The sequence below is a fragment of the Charadrius vociferus genome, unplaced genomic scaffold (assembly GCF_000708025.1).
Source record: "Charadrius vociferus isolate BGI_N301 unplaced genomic scaffold, ASM70802v2 scaffold727, whole genome shotgun sequence".
NCBI classification, from domain to species: domain Eukaryota; kingdom Metazoa; phylum Chordata; class Aves; order Charadriiformes; family Charadriidae; genus Charadrius; species Charadrius vociferus.
The window spans coordinates 605,978-619,577 of record NW_009649472.1 but is presented as its reverse complement, the minus strand read 5'-3'; the positions used below and the strand labels follow the sequence as shown (position 1 = coordinate 619,577).

Here is a 13,600-nt window from a genome sequence, read left to right as displayed (position 1 = left end):
AACCCAAAGCTGTGCATTTTGAGACTGTTCCCAGGGATTAAGTATATGGCTTCCCATTGCAAAACTCAGCACTGCAGTGGCTACACTAACATGACATTCAGCTTTGCCAAGCAGGCAGAAAAGGACATGGTGACACTGCATTGTTGAAAATGCAGAGGGCTCTTAACTGACCAGCGGAATCATATGAAGACCTTGGCTTGACTACTGATGGATCAGACCTTGAGTGTGCAACTGGGGCTTTGGAGTAATGGCTAACACACACAGAGGAGTTCGGGGACAGACAAATCCACTGTCATTGGCCAGGCCCTGCCTCTAGCTCTTTGTTGTTCAACTTCTCTTTTAACCTGTTTCCAAATCTCCGAGGTTTGCTTGCTGTGGGACTAAGCTTTGACCCAATGATCGCTTTCTGAGAATGACATACATCTTCATTGGGGAGGAGATAAAGACATGCCTTTCTTCTTCAACCAAAGGACCAACAAAAAAATATACCCAGAGGTTCAGATGATTCTGCCCCTCTCCTCTGCTCTGGTGAGACCCCATCTGGAGTACTGCATCCAGCTCTGGAGTCCTCAGCACAGTAAAGACATGGACCTGTTGGAGCACGTCCAGAGGAGGCCACTAAAATGATCAGAGGGCTGGAGCACCTCTGCTATGAAGAGCTGGGGTTGTTCAGCCTGGAGAAGAGAAGGCTCCCCGGAGATCTTATTGCGACCTTTCAGTACTTAAAGGGGGCTTATAAGAAAGATGGGAATAGACATTTTAGCAGGGCCTGTAGCAATAGGACAATGGGTAATGGCTTTAAATTAAAGGAGGGTAGATTTAGACTAGATATAAGGAAGAAATTTTTCACACTGAGGGTGGTGAAACACTGGCCCAGGTTGCCCTGAGAGGTGATAGATGCCTCATTCCTGGAAACATTCCAGGTCAGGTTGGATGAGGCTCTGAGCAACCTGATCTAGTTGAAGATGCCCCTGCTTATTGCAGGGGGGTTGGACTAGATGGCTTTCCAACCCAAACCATTCTATGATTCCTTTCTGAGAATGACACACATCTTGGTTGAAAAGGAGATCAAGATTTGCCTTTCTTCTTCAACCAAAGCACCAGCAAAAAAATATACCACGACTTTCCAATACTAGGACAGAGAGCACCTCAGCACCAGCACGTGGGGCCTCTTGCGTTGTCCTCCCTGCCAGGGCTAGTGTTCCACCTCAGAGCTTGCTACCATGAAAAGCATTGCTTAAGCGTGACTTGGGCCACTTGTCCCCACAATCAGGGATACACTGTGCCCTAAGCTCTGATGATGTGGCAAGCAGATGCTCACCTTGTGGTTGGCTGTGAAGATCGGCCATGAACAGAAGTTTCCCCTTGAGACAAAAATTCCCTTTATTTACAGGCTCCCCCAGAAAACAGAGGGGAGGGGGAAGAAATTAAGAGGGGGAGAGATTAAGAGAAAGTAAGAGGAGGAGAATGAACTCCCTGAGATCTTCTGTCTCTACTTCAAGGGTCCCCGGGGAAAGGACCCCTCTTGCTTTCCAGATCTGTCTTGTTACCTACTTGTCCATCCTGCCACATATTCTGGAATCATTTCCAAGGGTCAAATAAATGGCTGTGATTTATGCAATATAGGTCAGGACCTATTTAACAGCTTACAAAGAAGCTCCCCCTGTCCCTGTTCTCCCTCTGGCTCTTGGTGATGAGAAAATAGGTCACAGGCAGGCAGTGGGGATTAATCATTTCTTCCGGCAGCTGCTGGGAAAAATATTTTCAGTTCCATTTAATCATAAAGCTTTTTAATTAGTTAGTTTGCAATTTTTAATGTATAGTTTATAAGCTCTTGTGTAAGGGGGCAGATTTCTGGAAGGAGAAACCTCCTGCTCCCCACCTCCCCTGGGTAGCACAGATGGAAGTTCACAAGCCAGGCAGAGCTTGGCAGGTCCTGGGACCAACCCCAACATGGTGTTCAGGTCTCTCAGCAGCCACACAGCTCCAGCCCTATGGGATGGACACCCTGGCACAGCCCTGGCTTGCAGTCCCTCTGCTTGCCTGGGCAGAGGGGTGGTGGAAGGGGCATGTTCCTCAGGGATGAAAGAAGCAGAGCTGAGGGACCCCTTCACATCAGCCTCCCCCGAGTCCACAGTGCAGTATGTACCCTCCATGGGAGTATGGGACAGCTTCTCCCTGGTACAACAGCCAGGTAAAGGTGTTCAGGCTGCTGCACACAGACGCCAAACTCACCTTCGGTGTAAATGCACTGACAGACAGCACTACACAAAATCTCAACAACTGGACACTCAGCTAATGTGGTCCAGCCTGGGACTAGATGCTCTGTGACATCCCTACCATCCCCACTCCCCACTAATGCCCCCGTAGGGGAAAGGGAAAAATTATACCCTGGACCCTGGCTACCCAGCTCTCCCTGTCTCCCTGTCACAAGTGCTGGAGAGGTGAAGGGAGGAGAAGCTCCTCCTGAAAGACCAGCAGATTTTACACAATTGCCATGTCTATGCAGGGTCACTGGGCTCCAATGGGTTGACAGCCACTGCCACCCACATGGCCAACCGCAGCAAGAGGAGTAACCTACTGATGAACCAACTGCTGCAGCTGGTGTTATGCCCTTACATGAAGCTTTGTACCACCTCCTCTCCCAAACACCTGTGGCTGAACCCTGCCAAGGTCCCGCAGTACCTTCTCGTAATATTGCAGCTCATAATCCAGGATGACTCCATTGGGTTGGTCAGGTTGAGACCATGAGAGGGTAATGCTGTCCACGGTGCGGCTGACCTGGTGCATGATGGACACAGCTGAAGGAGCTGGAAGAGAGAGCAAGAGAGAGGCCTCAGTCAGTTGCCTGCAGGGGCAGGACCCACGTCCCCTGGTTGGAGGCAGGCAGGTCTATTATCGCTATTTGGAGCTACTGAATTCACTCCCAGCAGTGGCAGGGCTGTCGAGGGGTCAGGAGATCCTGGCTTTTGCTGCTTGTAGAGAGCAGTAAGGGGAGAAAAGAATGCTTCTACTGCTCACTAAGAGTTTGTAATTAGAAGCCACGTAGGGCAGCATCTCGGGCAGGAAAACAGATCATTCCCAGGCAAAACGAGCCCGGGGTTGGAGCAAACACAGCCTGGAAAAAGCACTGCCAGCCCAGCAACATGCGATCCTCCCTGATTGCCATGGGGAAATAGGGGGTTTTGTACTTTGATATTTGCATAGAGAAGCTTTATAAGGCATAGGCAGACGCAGGAAGCAAGCAGCTCCTCTCTGCCTTGGTGTGCTGGGTCTGCAAGTTGCAAATGCCAATCAAGGGAGGTGCATACAGCAGCCTGAGCATGCAACGCAAACCTGACCTGACATGCTGACAATGGTGAGTCGCCCGCCTCGTCAGAGTGCCCTGGAAATAGCACACCCACAGACGCCACTTGTCCCACTGAGCACAATAGGACCTTCCAGCAGCTCCTCAGACAACCCAGCCAGCTGTCCACCCCTTGCACTTGCCTGCGCTGCCTACGTGGCTTGACACATGGCCAGGTAGGAACAGTGCAGTCTCAGCTGGTGCCACGCCGTGGGAAAACTGTCCTCCAGGGACTTGTGCTAACAAGTCCATGGGGCAGGGACCACAGCGGGGAGCTGCCACCTCCCTGGGAAACTCTGACCAGCTCTGATCCCACTTGCCGTGGAGTGGGGCAGGTAAGCAAGCAGCCTGGACTGCTTTCAACCCTGTTGGCTCAGGTATTGATAGCACAGATGCCACAGTGCTGCAGGTATCAGCCTACAGTCCGCCACCCTTGCTGGAGGGGCTGACACACACAGATGCCCCTGCTGCCTCCTCTTTGCTGCCTCCAAGAGCAGTGAGCAGAGCATGTCTCCTTGCCCAGCCTGCGCCCAGCCTGCCGACAGCACTGCCAACACTGCCTCCACAGACGTCAGTCCGGAGGCCATCCCAGACCTCATGCAGTGCCAGCCCAGCATTAGTTGAAGAGTGCTAACCCCAGCATTAGCCCCAGCACTCCTGCCAGTGCAGACTCACTGCTTCAGAAGCTTCAGGGCAGAGGGGAAGCCTCAGGGGTGGGAGAGGACTGGAAAGAGGTAGCGAGAAAGCTTCTCCATCACTTACATGCCAGGCCTGGATGCAGAGAAGCTTGCACTCAGAAGGGCTTTTACGAGGTCCAACCCTTTCAATATTTCATGGAAGAACAACTCATGTGACAGCTCTGAGAAATAGGTTGGAGGAGCGGCACACAAAGCAAAGCACCTCTCGCCCATCTCCAGTCTGGTTTCCCTTGGAATCACAAGCAGCGACAGAAACCATGCCAGCTGAGGACTGTAGACACAGCAGTGGTAGGACTGCGCTACTTGGACCAGCATGGCTGCAGCATGTTCCTGCACATCACTGTAATGAATTACAGCTGAGCAATTCCTCTCAAAACATACCAACAAAAGCCATTTTTCTGATGCCTCTTCACTACTGGTTTTCTGGATGCAGAGCACTGTAGCTCCCGGCACATTCAATGCCTCTGTGCCAAGAGCAGTAGAGGTTGGGCATGGGTAAAGCATGACACTGCCACACCATTTCCCTTCATCTCCCTGGATTTCCCCACCATTGAAGGAAGGTGCAATGCACGTTAGCCTCAGCAAAGAGTTGGCAATCTCTGTTTTTGTCCAGCAGTTCCTAAAACTGAATAAGGGCAGAGAACCCCTGTCATTGCAAGTGTTCAAGGTCAGGCTGGATGGGGCTGTGAGCAACCTGATCTAGTGAAAGATGTCCCTATCCACAATGGTGGATTGGACTAGATGATCTTTAAAGGTACCTCCTGACCCAAACCATTCTATGATTCTAACAGATTCTGAGACCAAACCCTCACCTCCTCTGAAATGCCAATCCCTCCGTCCATTTCTGGTTAAGCCAAACCTCATTACCACCAGTCTGAAATTCTCTTCATCATCTCAGACTTTCCTTTGCTCCGTGGCATATAGCACTGACTCCCTCCTGCCTCAATGTCCCAGTCCCACCGCTTCAGGGTCCATCCTTAAAACCTCCTGGGGTTAGTTTCTCATGCTGGTATTAAGATAACACACAGGTAACATTTCTGGAGCCTGTCAGCTCTTGCCAGAGCTTGCTGCTTCCTCCTTGACACAGTTTTCATAGGACACCTGAAATCTCCAAGACAAACAGAAAGGTCTTGGAAGGAAGACATGACCAAGCTACAGATGGCCCTGTAACAGGGATTTGGACTAGACTGAGATGAGTACACAGCCCATGGTGTCTCTGGAACATCTGAGCTGCACACACTCTGGGAACTGACCCCACACTCATATAGGCTATTCCAGGACAGAGGCTGCATACACCCAGACCAATCCCACCACAAAACCAGGAGGTGCAACGTTCCAAGATTTAGACACGGGTTCAATGGCTGACCTTGCAGCCGGAGAAGCTCCTCAGCTCTAGGTTCCTCCAGGTAGGAGTGAGGTCCCTGGGATGCTCTTCTCCCACTTCCATGCACGTGTGAATCATTTGTCACTAGCCATGGCCCAGGCAGCTGTGTACTTGGTGAACCGGCCCTCCTCTGGCTCAGAAAAAAGAACCAAATGGATGAGGTGGGGCTCATCTAATGAGACTTAATGATGCAAATATGCTGCATGTTGGGGAGGAGGCAGGTGAGATGAATGACTATAGCAACTTCAGCGCTTTTTCTTGCACCTGGAGCAAAGGAGTGTCTCTGGATAGGCAGGAACCTCTACCATTGCATCTTCTCAGTAACTGCTCTTGTTATCACAGACATCAGGGAAATGCACAATAATACAATCACAGAAAGCTTTAGGTTAGAAGTGACCTCTGGAGGTTTCTAGTCCAACTGGCTTGCCGAGTAATTTCAAAGTCAGATCACTTTGCTCAGGACTACATCCAGTTGAGATCTCAATATGTCCAAGGATGGGGATCCCACAGGCTCTCAGAGCACCAGTCCCCAGCTGCCTCGCCCTTGTGGGGAAGAAGCTTTTCCTCAACGTCCCTTTGGAACTTGCCTCATTGCACCTTGTGGCCATTACTACTGTCCTCTGACTGTGCACCTCTGGGAAGAATTTGGCTCTGCCTTCTCTTTAAACTCCCTTTTGAAGTGGAAGACTGTAGCTAGATGCCTCTCAGTTTCATCCTCTCCAGGCTGGCCAAATTCAGCTCTCTCAGATATCCTCGTATGTCTTGTGCTCCTGCCCCTGGCCCATCCTAATGATCCTTCTGCCAGGCCTGCTCCAGTTTGTTGATGTCTCTGTAGCACTGAGGAGCCTTAAAGTGGACAGAGGACCCCTGATGTGATCTCATGAGTGCCACGCAGATGGGAACAATCACTCCTCTCAGTTTTTTGCCTGTGCTGTTGCTAACAGAGTGCAGAACACTGCAGTGCTACAAAACACATTCCTCATTACACATCTTCACCACAGGTGAGGGCAACAGCTTGTGCAGAGAGGGGCTCCCAACTTGGTGAATAAGGGATGGGCTGGGACTGAATGTCTGAGTTTGAAAGCAGTGTAGTGGAGCCAGCCAGACCTCAGACTGACTTTCTGAAACCTAGTCAGAAGGGAAAGCTTCTAGCCAGATAGCGACACAGACGTTCAGGCAGCTGGTATCTGACAGCTCTTGTACGATGGAGCAAACAGTTCCTTCAGTCAGCTGCAAAGTTAGAGAAGACCCATGAGTTTCTGACTCTTCACCACTTCCAAGGCTGGAAGGTCCTGGTAGCAGTTCTCTGCTCTGCCCTTAAGTCCACACGGGAGACCTTGTACCTCCACATTATACCCCTGCGCTGTCATTTTCTACCTGGAAAATGATGCAAGTCATCCTGTCTCTTTTTCACTGCCTGCCTGTCTTATCTAATTTTACTGAGGACTTTCAGAGGCAGAGACTGTGCTTAGGACCTTGGTCCCCCAGCCGTATTCAATGCATGTGACATAATAGCTAAAAAGGAAGGAGATGAAAACAGTTAAAATGAACACAAAGAACATCCAATCTGGGATAGTGCTACTTGGTGATACTCTCATCACAAGGTGTGCTCCAGCTCTGACAGAAGCATCAAGCACTTTGTGACCAGCCTGAACTATGATGTAGAAAGAGCTTTTCCACCCCGGGACATGGTGAAGTGACAAACACAACAGAAAAGACTGTGAAAGATATATACTTTCTGATGAACTCAGCTGAGAAAAGAATGTAAAAGTCTCAAAATATCTGAGCTGACTTTCCTGAACTATTGTTTCTGAACAATCTATGCATAGGTACCCTCCACTGGGTTTCTGAGTATTTCAAAGGAAAGATTTAACTGCAAAAATGACCAAAAAAGTCTTTGTTCTTTCAGCCTGCTTTGTGCCAAGCCCTTTCCTGGACCACCCAGAGTACACCTGGACCGTTAATGCCAAAGATTCGCCAGCAGCATTTAACCTGGCCCTGTGGGATTGGTCACCTTTTTTCACAAACTGTGGTTCCTCTTTGTTCCTTTGTGACAAAAGAAATAGACCTTTATGAACCATTTCCAGGTTGGAAAAATGGTCTTTTTTTCATTTCCAGGTTTGAAATGGTCACTAAACTGGTGACAATTGTCCAGTGGCACAAATTGCCCAGTGCCAAAGACACTCCCTCACCTGTTGGCTCACCTGGTTGTCTCTTACTCATGGAAGGTGTTTGAATTACTGTGCACAGGGAAAACAGATGCTGGAAAAGGGACCTGCCCCATGACACATATAAGACATCAGATTTAGAGCATCCCATCTCTCAGAGCCACTATCGCTTTGAGATGTCACCCCCATGAATGTGTAAGCAGAGGCAGATTTATCCTGATGGTGTCTCCAGGTGCATGTGTGCAGCAACGATGCAAAAAAAATGAACAGAGCTGCATTTCCACAGCAGACAGAAACTTACTTTTCATGACTGAGACCCTTGAGCCCCACGTCATTTGGAGAAGAAATGAATCATTTGAGTCCCTGAAAAGAACTTTTCTGCATCCTTTTTATCTGGGACGGCCTCAGATTCTTCAGATTCCTCTTAGTGGAGCCCTCTGGCTTCTTCAAATTGCTGGAGAAATAAACCCAGCCATAACCACCACTGGAGTGTAAAACAAGCTTAATGAAAATCCACTGATGTAAAAAGGCATATGACTTGTCCCCTGCTGCAACAAAATCTGCAGCGCACAGAGAGGGGAGGCAGCTGACATCTCTCACGTGATGACCCCTCTGGGGCAGAAGCACCGGAGGGATGCGAGGGATGCTTCCACAGTCATCACCCCAAGCCTCCACATGGCAACACAACACTGATCACAGCCAGACCCTTGTCTAGGCTGTCACTTGGGCCTCCAGCAGTTTACCTTAATCCACCAGGAGCTTAGCAGACTTCCCTGGCTTGGGGGCAGCTCTGCAGGATAAATCTCTGGGGGTGTCGACAACTCATCTTGTCCAGCTTTTCTGTGGCCCACACAGGGTGCAAGAAGCTGCCCGAGCTCAGCTACTGGAGACACATGGGAAGGATGGGGCTCAAGAGGTACTGCATCCTCAGGTCTTGCCAGCAGAGATGCATACCCATAAGCTCCCCAAAGGACACACAGGTATAACCACTGAGTTTTGCCAAGGCTGTGATGACAGCTAAAACAGCAGTTTCCTCACAAACCATGCTGGCTCAATGCCACAGGGTGGGCATGTCCAGGCAAGCGGGTCTCAAATCCCACCGCACAGCGTATTCAGATGACTTCATGGAAAGTTCGGGACCTTATGTCCTGCTTAACTGATTGTCTCCCAGGAAAACTCAAACATCTACTGGGGCAGAAACATAAAGTTACAACCGGGTTTGGCAAGAGAGGAACCAGAGCCACAAGGCTTTTTTGCCCATTGAGTATTTAACCTTCCCAAAAACAGTGCAGCATCTTCAACAGCACACAGGACAATGTTTCACAGATACCCCGAGGTTGGTCTTGCCAGTGTCAAGGTGGCAAGATAGACATCCTGAACGAATGCTCTAACGTAGCATAAGGGTGATGGGCAAGAAAAGGCATCCTGTCCTCTTCTGGCTGTGCACTGTACCAGAGCCATGTTGTGGACCAAGTCTAACACCAAGACAGACGTAACCTAGGTCAGACATAACCATGGTGCTCTGGCCTCTCCCAGGTCAATATTTCTGGCCTAGTAATTAGCCTAGATGCCTCATTCATGACTAGCTGAAGCTCAAGGGCCCGTGCTGGAAAAAGGGATGAACCAAGAGGCTCCAGTGCCTCCACACTGAGCACAGAGTGGAGCCATGAAGGCTGATGGGGGAGACATTCACCTGCTGATTGATCCCTCTTTTCCCACTGCACCCTTCAGTTCCAATAGCAGCAAATCCCAGAAATGCTGGTGGGATGGGACCCTTGGAGTCTCTGGTCCAACCCATCTGCCCCACAATGATCCCCAACACCAGACCAAGGAAGGTGGAGCTTTGTTAGCCAAATCTTTAAACCTCCAAGGATGAGGCTTCCCTAGTTATCAGCCTCTCTGTATTAGAACCCTTTAGTCCTTTTTTTTTATTAGCTCCAGAAATAAAATGAGAATTTTTGGCCATAAAGCACAATCTTTCTCTGCCACATTACTGTAAAGGACCCCCACCATGTTCTGCCCCTCAGACACTCTAGCTGAGGCACATTCAGTATTTTAAAAAGCACGTCTTCTAAAGAAAAAAAAACAAAGAAACAAACAAACAACAGAAACCCCCAAGAGGATACCAAATCTTTTGGTCTGGGTTCTGATTACGAAACTGAAGTCACCCCAGCTTTTGCTAATGATCCCTAGCACGCACACCAGCAGAGCCCCTCTGTCTTACAGAACAGCATCTGGAGTGTGTTGGCTCTGTTTACCGACCTGCAGCTACTGCTGATGGACATGTGAACTGGGGAAAAATCTCTGTGCCACTCCTTGAGGATGGTGAGCGGTGCAGAGCATCTCTCACAGCTCTGCACCAAGCACACAGCCAGGCGGATGGAGGCAGGGCAGCTACTCCTGAGGACAAGAGGGGACAGCTTCTCATACCTCAGTGTGTAGTTCCAGATAATTAAGAAATTATTATTTGTTCAGGAAAGAGATCCTATTTTAACCTACTTGTGACTGTGAATCTCTCTTTACAGGCTTAGATCCTTGTCCGAAAGCATGTCCAGGTTTCCCTCTGACAGAGCTGCTCTGTGAAGATGCTGTGACGTGCAGGCTAATACCCCAGTGGGCAAGGAACCAGAGAGCTCCATGCCCACCAGCCTCAAGGGCTACTTAAGCAGTGTCTGCTAAGAGAAACTGAAACCCCAGGTGGCACAGACCCATCACAGCAGAGGCAGCTTAACCATTGCTGATCCCTCCACAAGAGGCTTTGGATTCTTTAACTAAAGATTTGGTTTATGTCGGGTACAGACAAAGGAGCATGTTGGTAGCATTGCTAAGCCTCAGGCTTGCTGTAGCCAGTATTTTACTTCCATACCGAATAGTTACCTCTTTTTGGCTTGCCTGCTGAAAATGATAAAAAAGATTAAGGGAAAGAAGGAAAGGGAAGAACACAAGAAGGATAGAAATCTGAGTTTTCCAAAAGAAACAGGGACTTTCTAATTGCAATATCTGAAAGAAGGTCATACCTACCGCAAAATCCGGAGCAGCTTGATGAGACAGTGCAAGAACATGTTGATTTTGCAGAAAATTGGGAAAAGCTACTGTAACAACCAGGTCTGAACATCTGCACGAGACTGGCAACAGAACCGAGGCAGTGAGTTAAATATAGCTGACACGCTTGTGGTTGACCCTGTGCATATGTTATAGACAGACATCCACTTTTCTTTGAGGACTGCAAATTATGACGAGCCCACTGTGCCTCTTGGGAGGTTTTCCTCACGGTTACTTACTCTGTTCTAAAATGCACATACTATTTTCAGGTTGAAATTTATGGACTTCAGCTTCCAACTCTGGGAACTTTTCTGGTTTTGCTAGCTAAATTAAGGAGGAGTCTAGAAACAGAATTTTGTCCTCGTGGAAGAACTGAAAGATGATGAAAATACTTTCTTTTCATCTTCTTTTCTATTATCTAAGTAGACTGAGTTTCTTGAGCGCTTCACAGATTTATCAGCCCACATATCAATCCGATGACTTTCTTCTGAACCTTTTCCAATTTTTTGTTAATCTCCTTTTCAAGTATAAACCTCAAAACTGATCTCAGTAAGCCAGTCACCATCTCTCTTAACTACAGAGACAGCAACCACCTCCTCACTCAGGTTTGATATTCCTCTGAGTGTGTCCAACATGACACTTCTCTGACTCAGCCCAGTCCTCAGACAGCTTCTGCAGAGCTCCTGTTCCCTTTCTCTTGTGCACCTTCACAGTTTTTTTAAACTATGCTCCCCAGCTCACGGAAGGGAGGAGATAACTGTAGCTTCCTTCAGTCCATGCACCTCCCTGCTGATGCAGGGTCGGACCAAACGCCTCGGGACCCAGGCTGTTTCTGCACTTCCTATAACCCCTGTGTCCTCTTGGGAGCAGGGTGAGAGATCCTAGATGCATCCAAAATTAGTGTAATTGGTGAAACGGCTATGTAAAGCTTAGGGCAATTCATTACGATAAAACTGACAAAAAGCAGCAGGGGGGCATCACAGAACAAAGAACTGGATTGGGCGAATGAGAAATAAATAGGCCCATTTTCCTCCTTGGTTTTATGTCTCTGAGTTGTAATGTTTAGAGGCATTCTTAGGAATCATAGAATGGTTTAGGTTGGAAAGGACCCTGAAGATCATCGAGTTCTACCCCCCCTGCCATAGACAGGGACACCTCCCACTAGACCAGGTTGCCCAAGGCCATGTCCAGCCAGGCCTTGAACACCTCCAGGGATGGGGCCTCAACAACCTCTCTGGGCAACCTGCACCAGTGCCTTACCACCCTCAAAGGGAAAAATTTCTTCCTAGTGTTTAATCTAAACCTGCCCTCTTCCAGTTTAAAGCCATTCCCCCTCATCCTATCTCTCCATGCCCTAGTAAAAAGTCCTTCCCCAGCTCTCCTGTAGCCCCTTTAGGGACTGGAAGGCCGCAATAAGATCTCCCCAGAGCCTTCTCTTCTCCAGCCTGAACAGCCCCAACTCTCTCAGCCTTTCCTCATAGGAGAGGTGCTCCAGCCTTCGGGTCATCCTTGTGGCTCTCCTCTGGACACGCTCCAGCAGGGCCATGTCCTTCTTATGTTGGGGACTTCAGAGCTGGATGGAGTACTCCAGGTGGGGTCTCATAAGAGCGGAGTAGAGGAGCAGAATCACCTCCTTTGACCTGTTGGCCACCCTTCTTCTGATGCAGCCCAGGATACGGTTGGCCTTCTGGGCTGCCATCGCACATTGCTGGCTCATGTTGGAAGCTCATGTGTTTCCCTTCCCAACCTATCTTGATGACACCAGGTTTTCTCAATCTGGCCAAACAAGACGAGCAGTCCTCAGGACCTCTGCTGGGGCACTGTCCTCTTTTATTCAGACAGCAAAAGCTTCGATCTGGGAGCTGTTACCTTTCTCCCAGCCCTGCTTTTTCAATATCCTAAGATGATGTCCCTCTTATCCCAGCTCTACCTTTTCAGTACACAGAGACCAGGAATGAGAGTGTATCAGGACGTGCTTAACAGGAGAACAAGCAGGTAGCTTCCTTGCAGACACTGAGCACGATCACCTGACACCCTGTGACACTGTCTGGTCCCTCATGCGCGCTGGCTCATCCCATCCCAAGGGACCCATCAGGGCTGCAAGCATCCTATTTCTAATAGGCTGTGATAGCAGAGGGCAATTTTCTGTGTCAGGTCCTGCCTCTTGCGCCACCACAACTGCCAGGGGTTGCTGCTTGTTTTCAGTAGGTCTGACTCCATGTTATGCTGTGAAATGAGCCCACCTCCCGCTACACACCAGATAATGTCCCCAGCACTTCAGGGCCACTTCAGAGACTCGAGAGCCTCCGTGCTGCTGTGAAGCCATAGAAGGTCACACTGCGCAGGCTGGGAAGTGCTGGACTGCTGCTGTAAAGGGAATAAAATTGGACAAGATGCTGCCACCAGCCAGAGCAACGCGACAGCTTTGCCAGCTAGGCCCAGGGTCTTGGACTCCCCCAGCAGCATCTTCTGCATTGCTCCCTGGCCATGGGATGGGAGAGATGGTAGGACTCTGTGGCTCCAGCCTCTGGACTGCCTGCCGGGGGACACCAGGATCTTCCCGCAGCTTCTCTTTCACGAACTTTACACCCATTTGAAATGCTACCAGCTGCAATCTGCCCCCCATTTTGCAGCTAGCTCCCTGCCTCCTTCACCTGCCAGTCCTGCAAGGCCTTTCGCTCCTTGCCTGTCAGTGGGTCAGTGCTATTGAGATCCGGGTATAATCAAAGCGTCCCCATTCCTCTGCTGGCTTAGCTGGAAGAGTCAGGTTACGGGCTGCAAACCCCCTATCTCTGATCACTTTAATACCCCTAACCCATGTCATGTCAGACAGAGTCAACATTTGCTCTGAAAAACACTCAGGACAGAGAGAGCGCAAAGTCAACCCAGCCCGCGGCCTCTCCCCAGCAACGCTTTGAAATTACCCAGGGGGAAAAAAAAAAAAAAAAGAAAAAAAAAAAGA

At 49.4% G+C, this 13,600-nt stretch overlaps 1 protein-coding gene across 7 annotated transcripts in view; it reads right to left on the bottom strand.

Annotated features, from left to right (window-relative positions):
- EPHB2 (EPH receptor B2) overlaps positions 1–13,600 on the bottom strand; it is a 95,426-nt gene that overhangs the window by 25,472 nt on the left and 56,354 nt on the right. For all 7 annotated transcript variants that reach the window (XM_009889838.1, XM_009889834.1, XM_009889836.1 and 4 more), the window contains exon 5: positions 2,686–2,810. In XM_009889838.1, coding sequence (XP_009888140.1) covers positions 2,686–2,810 — 125 coding nt within the window. The remainder of the gene's footprint in view (positions 1–2,685; positions 2,811–13,600) is intronic.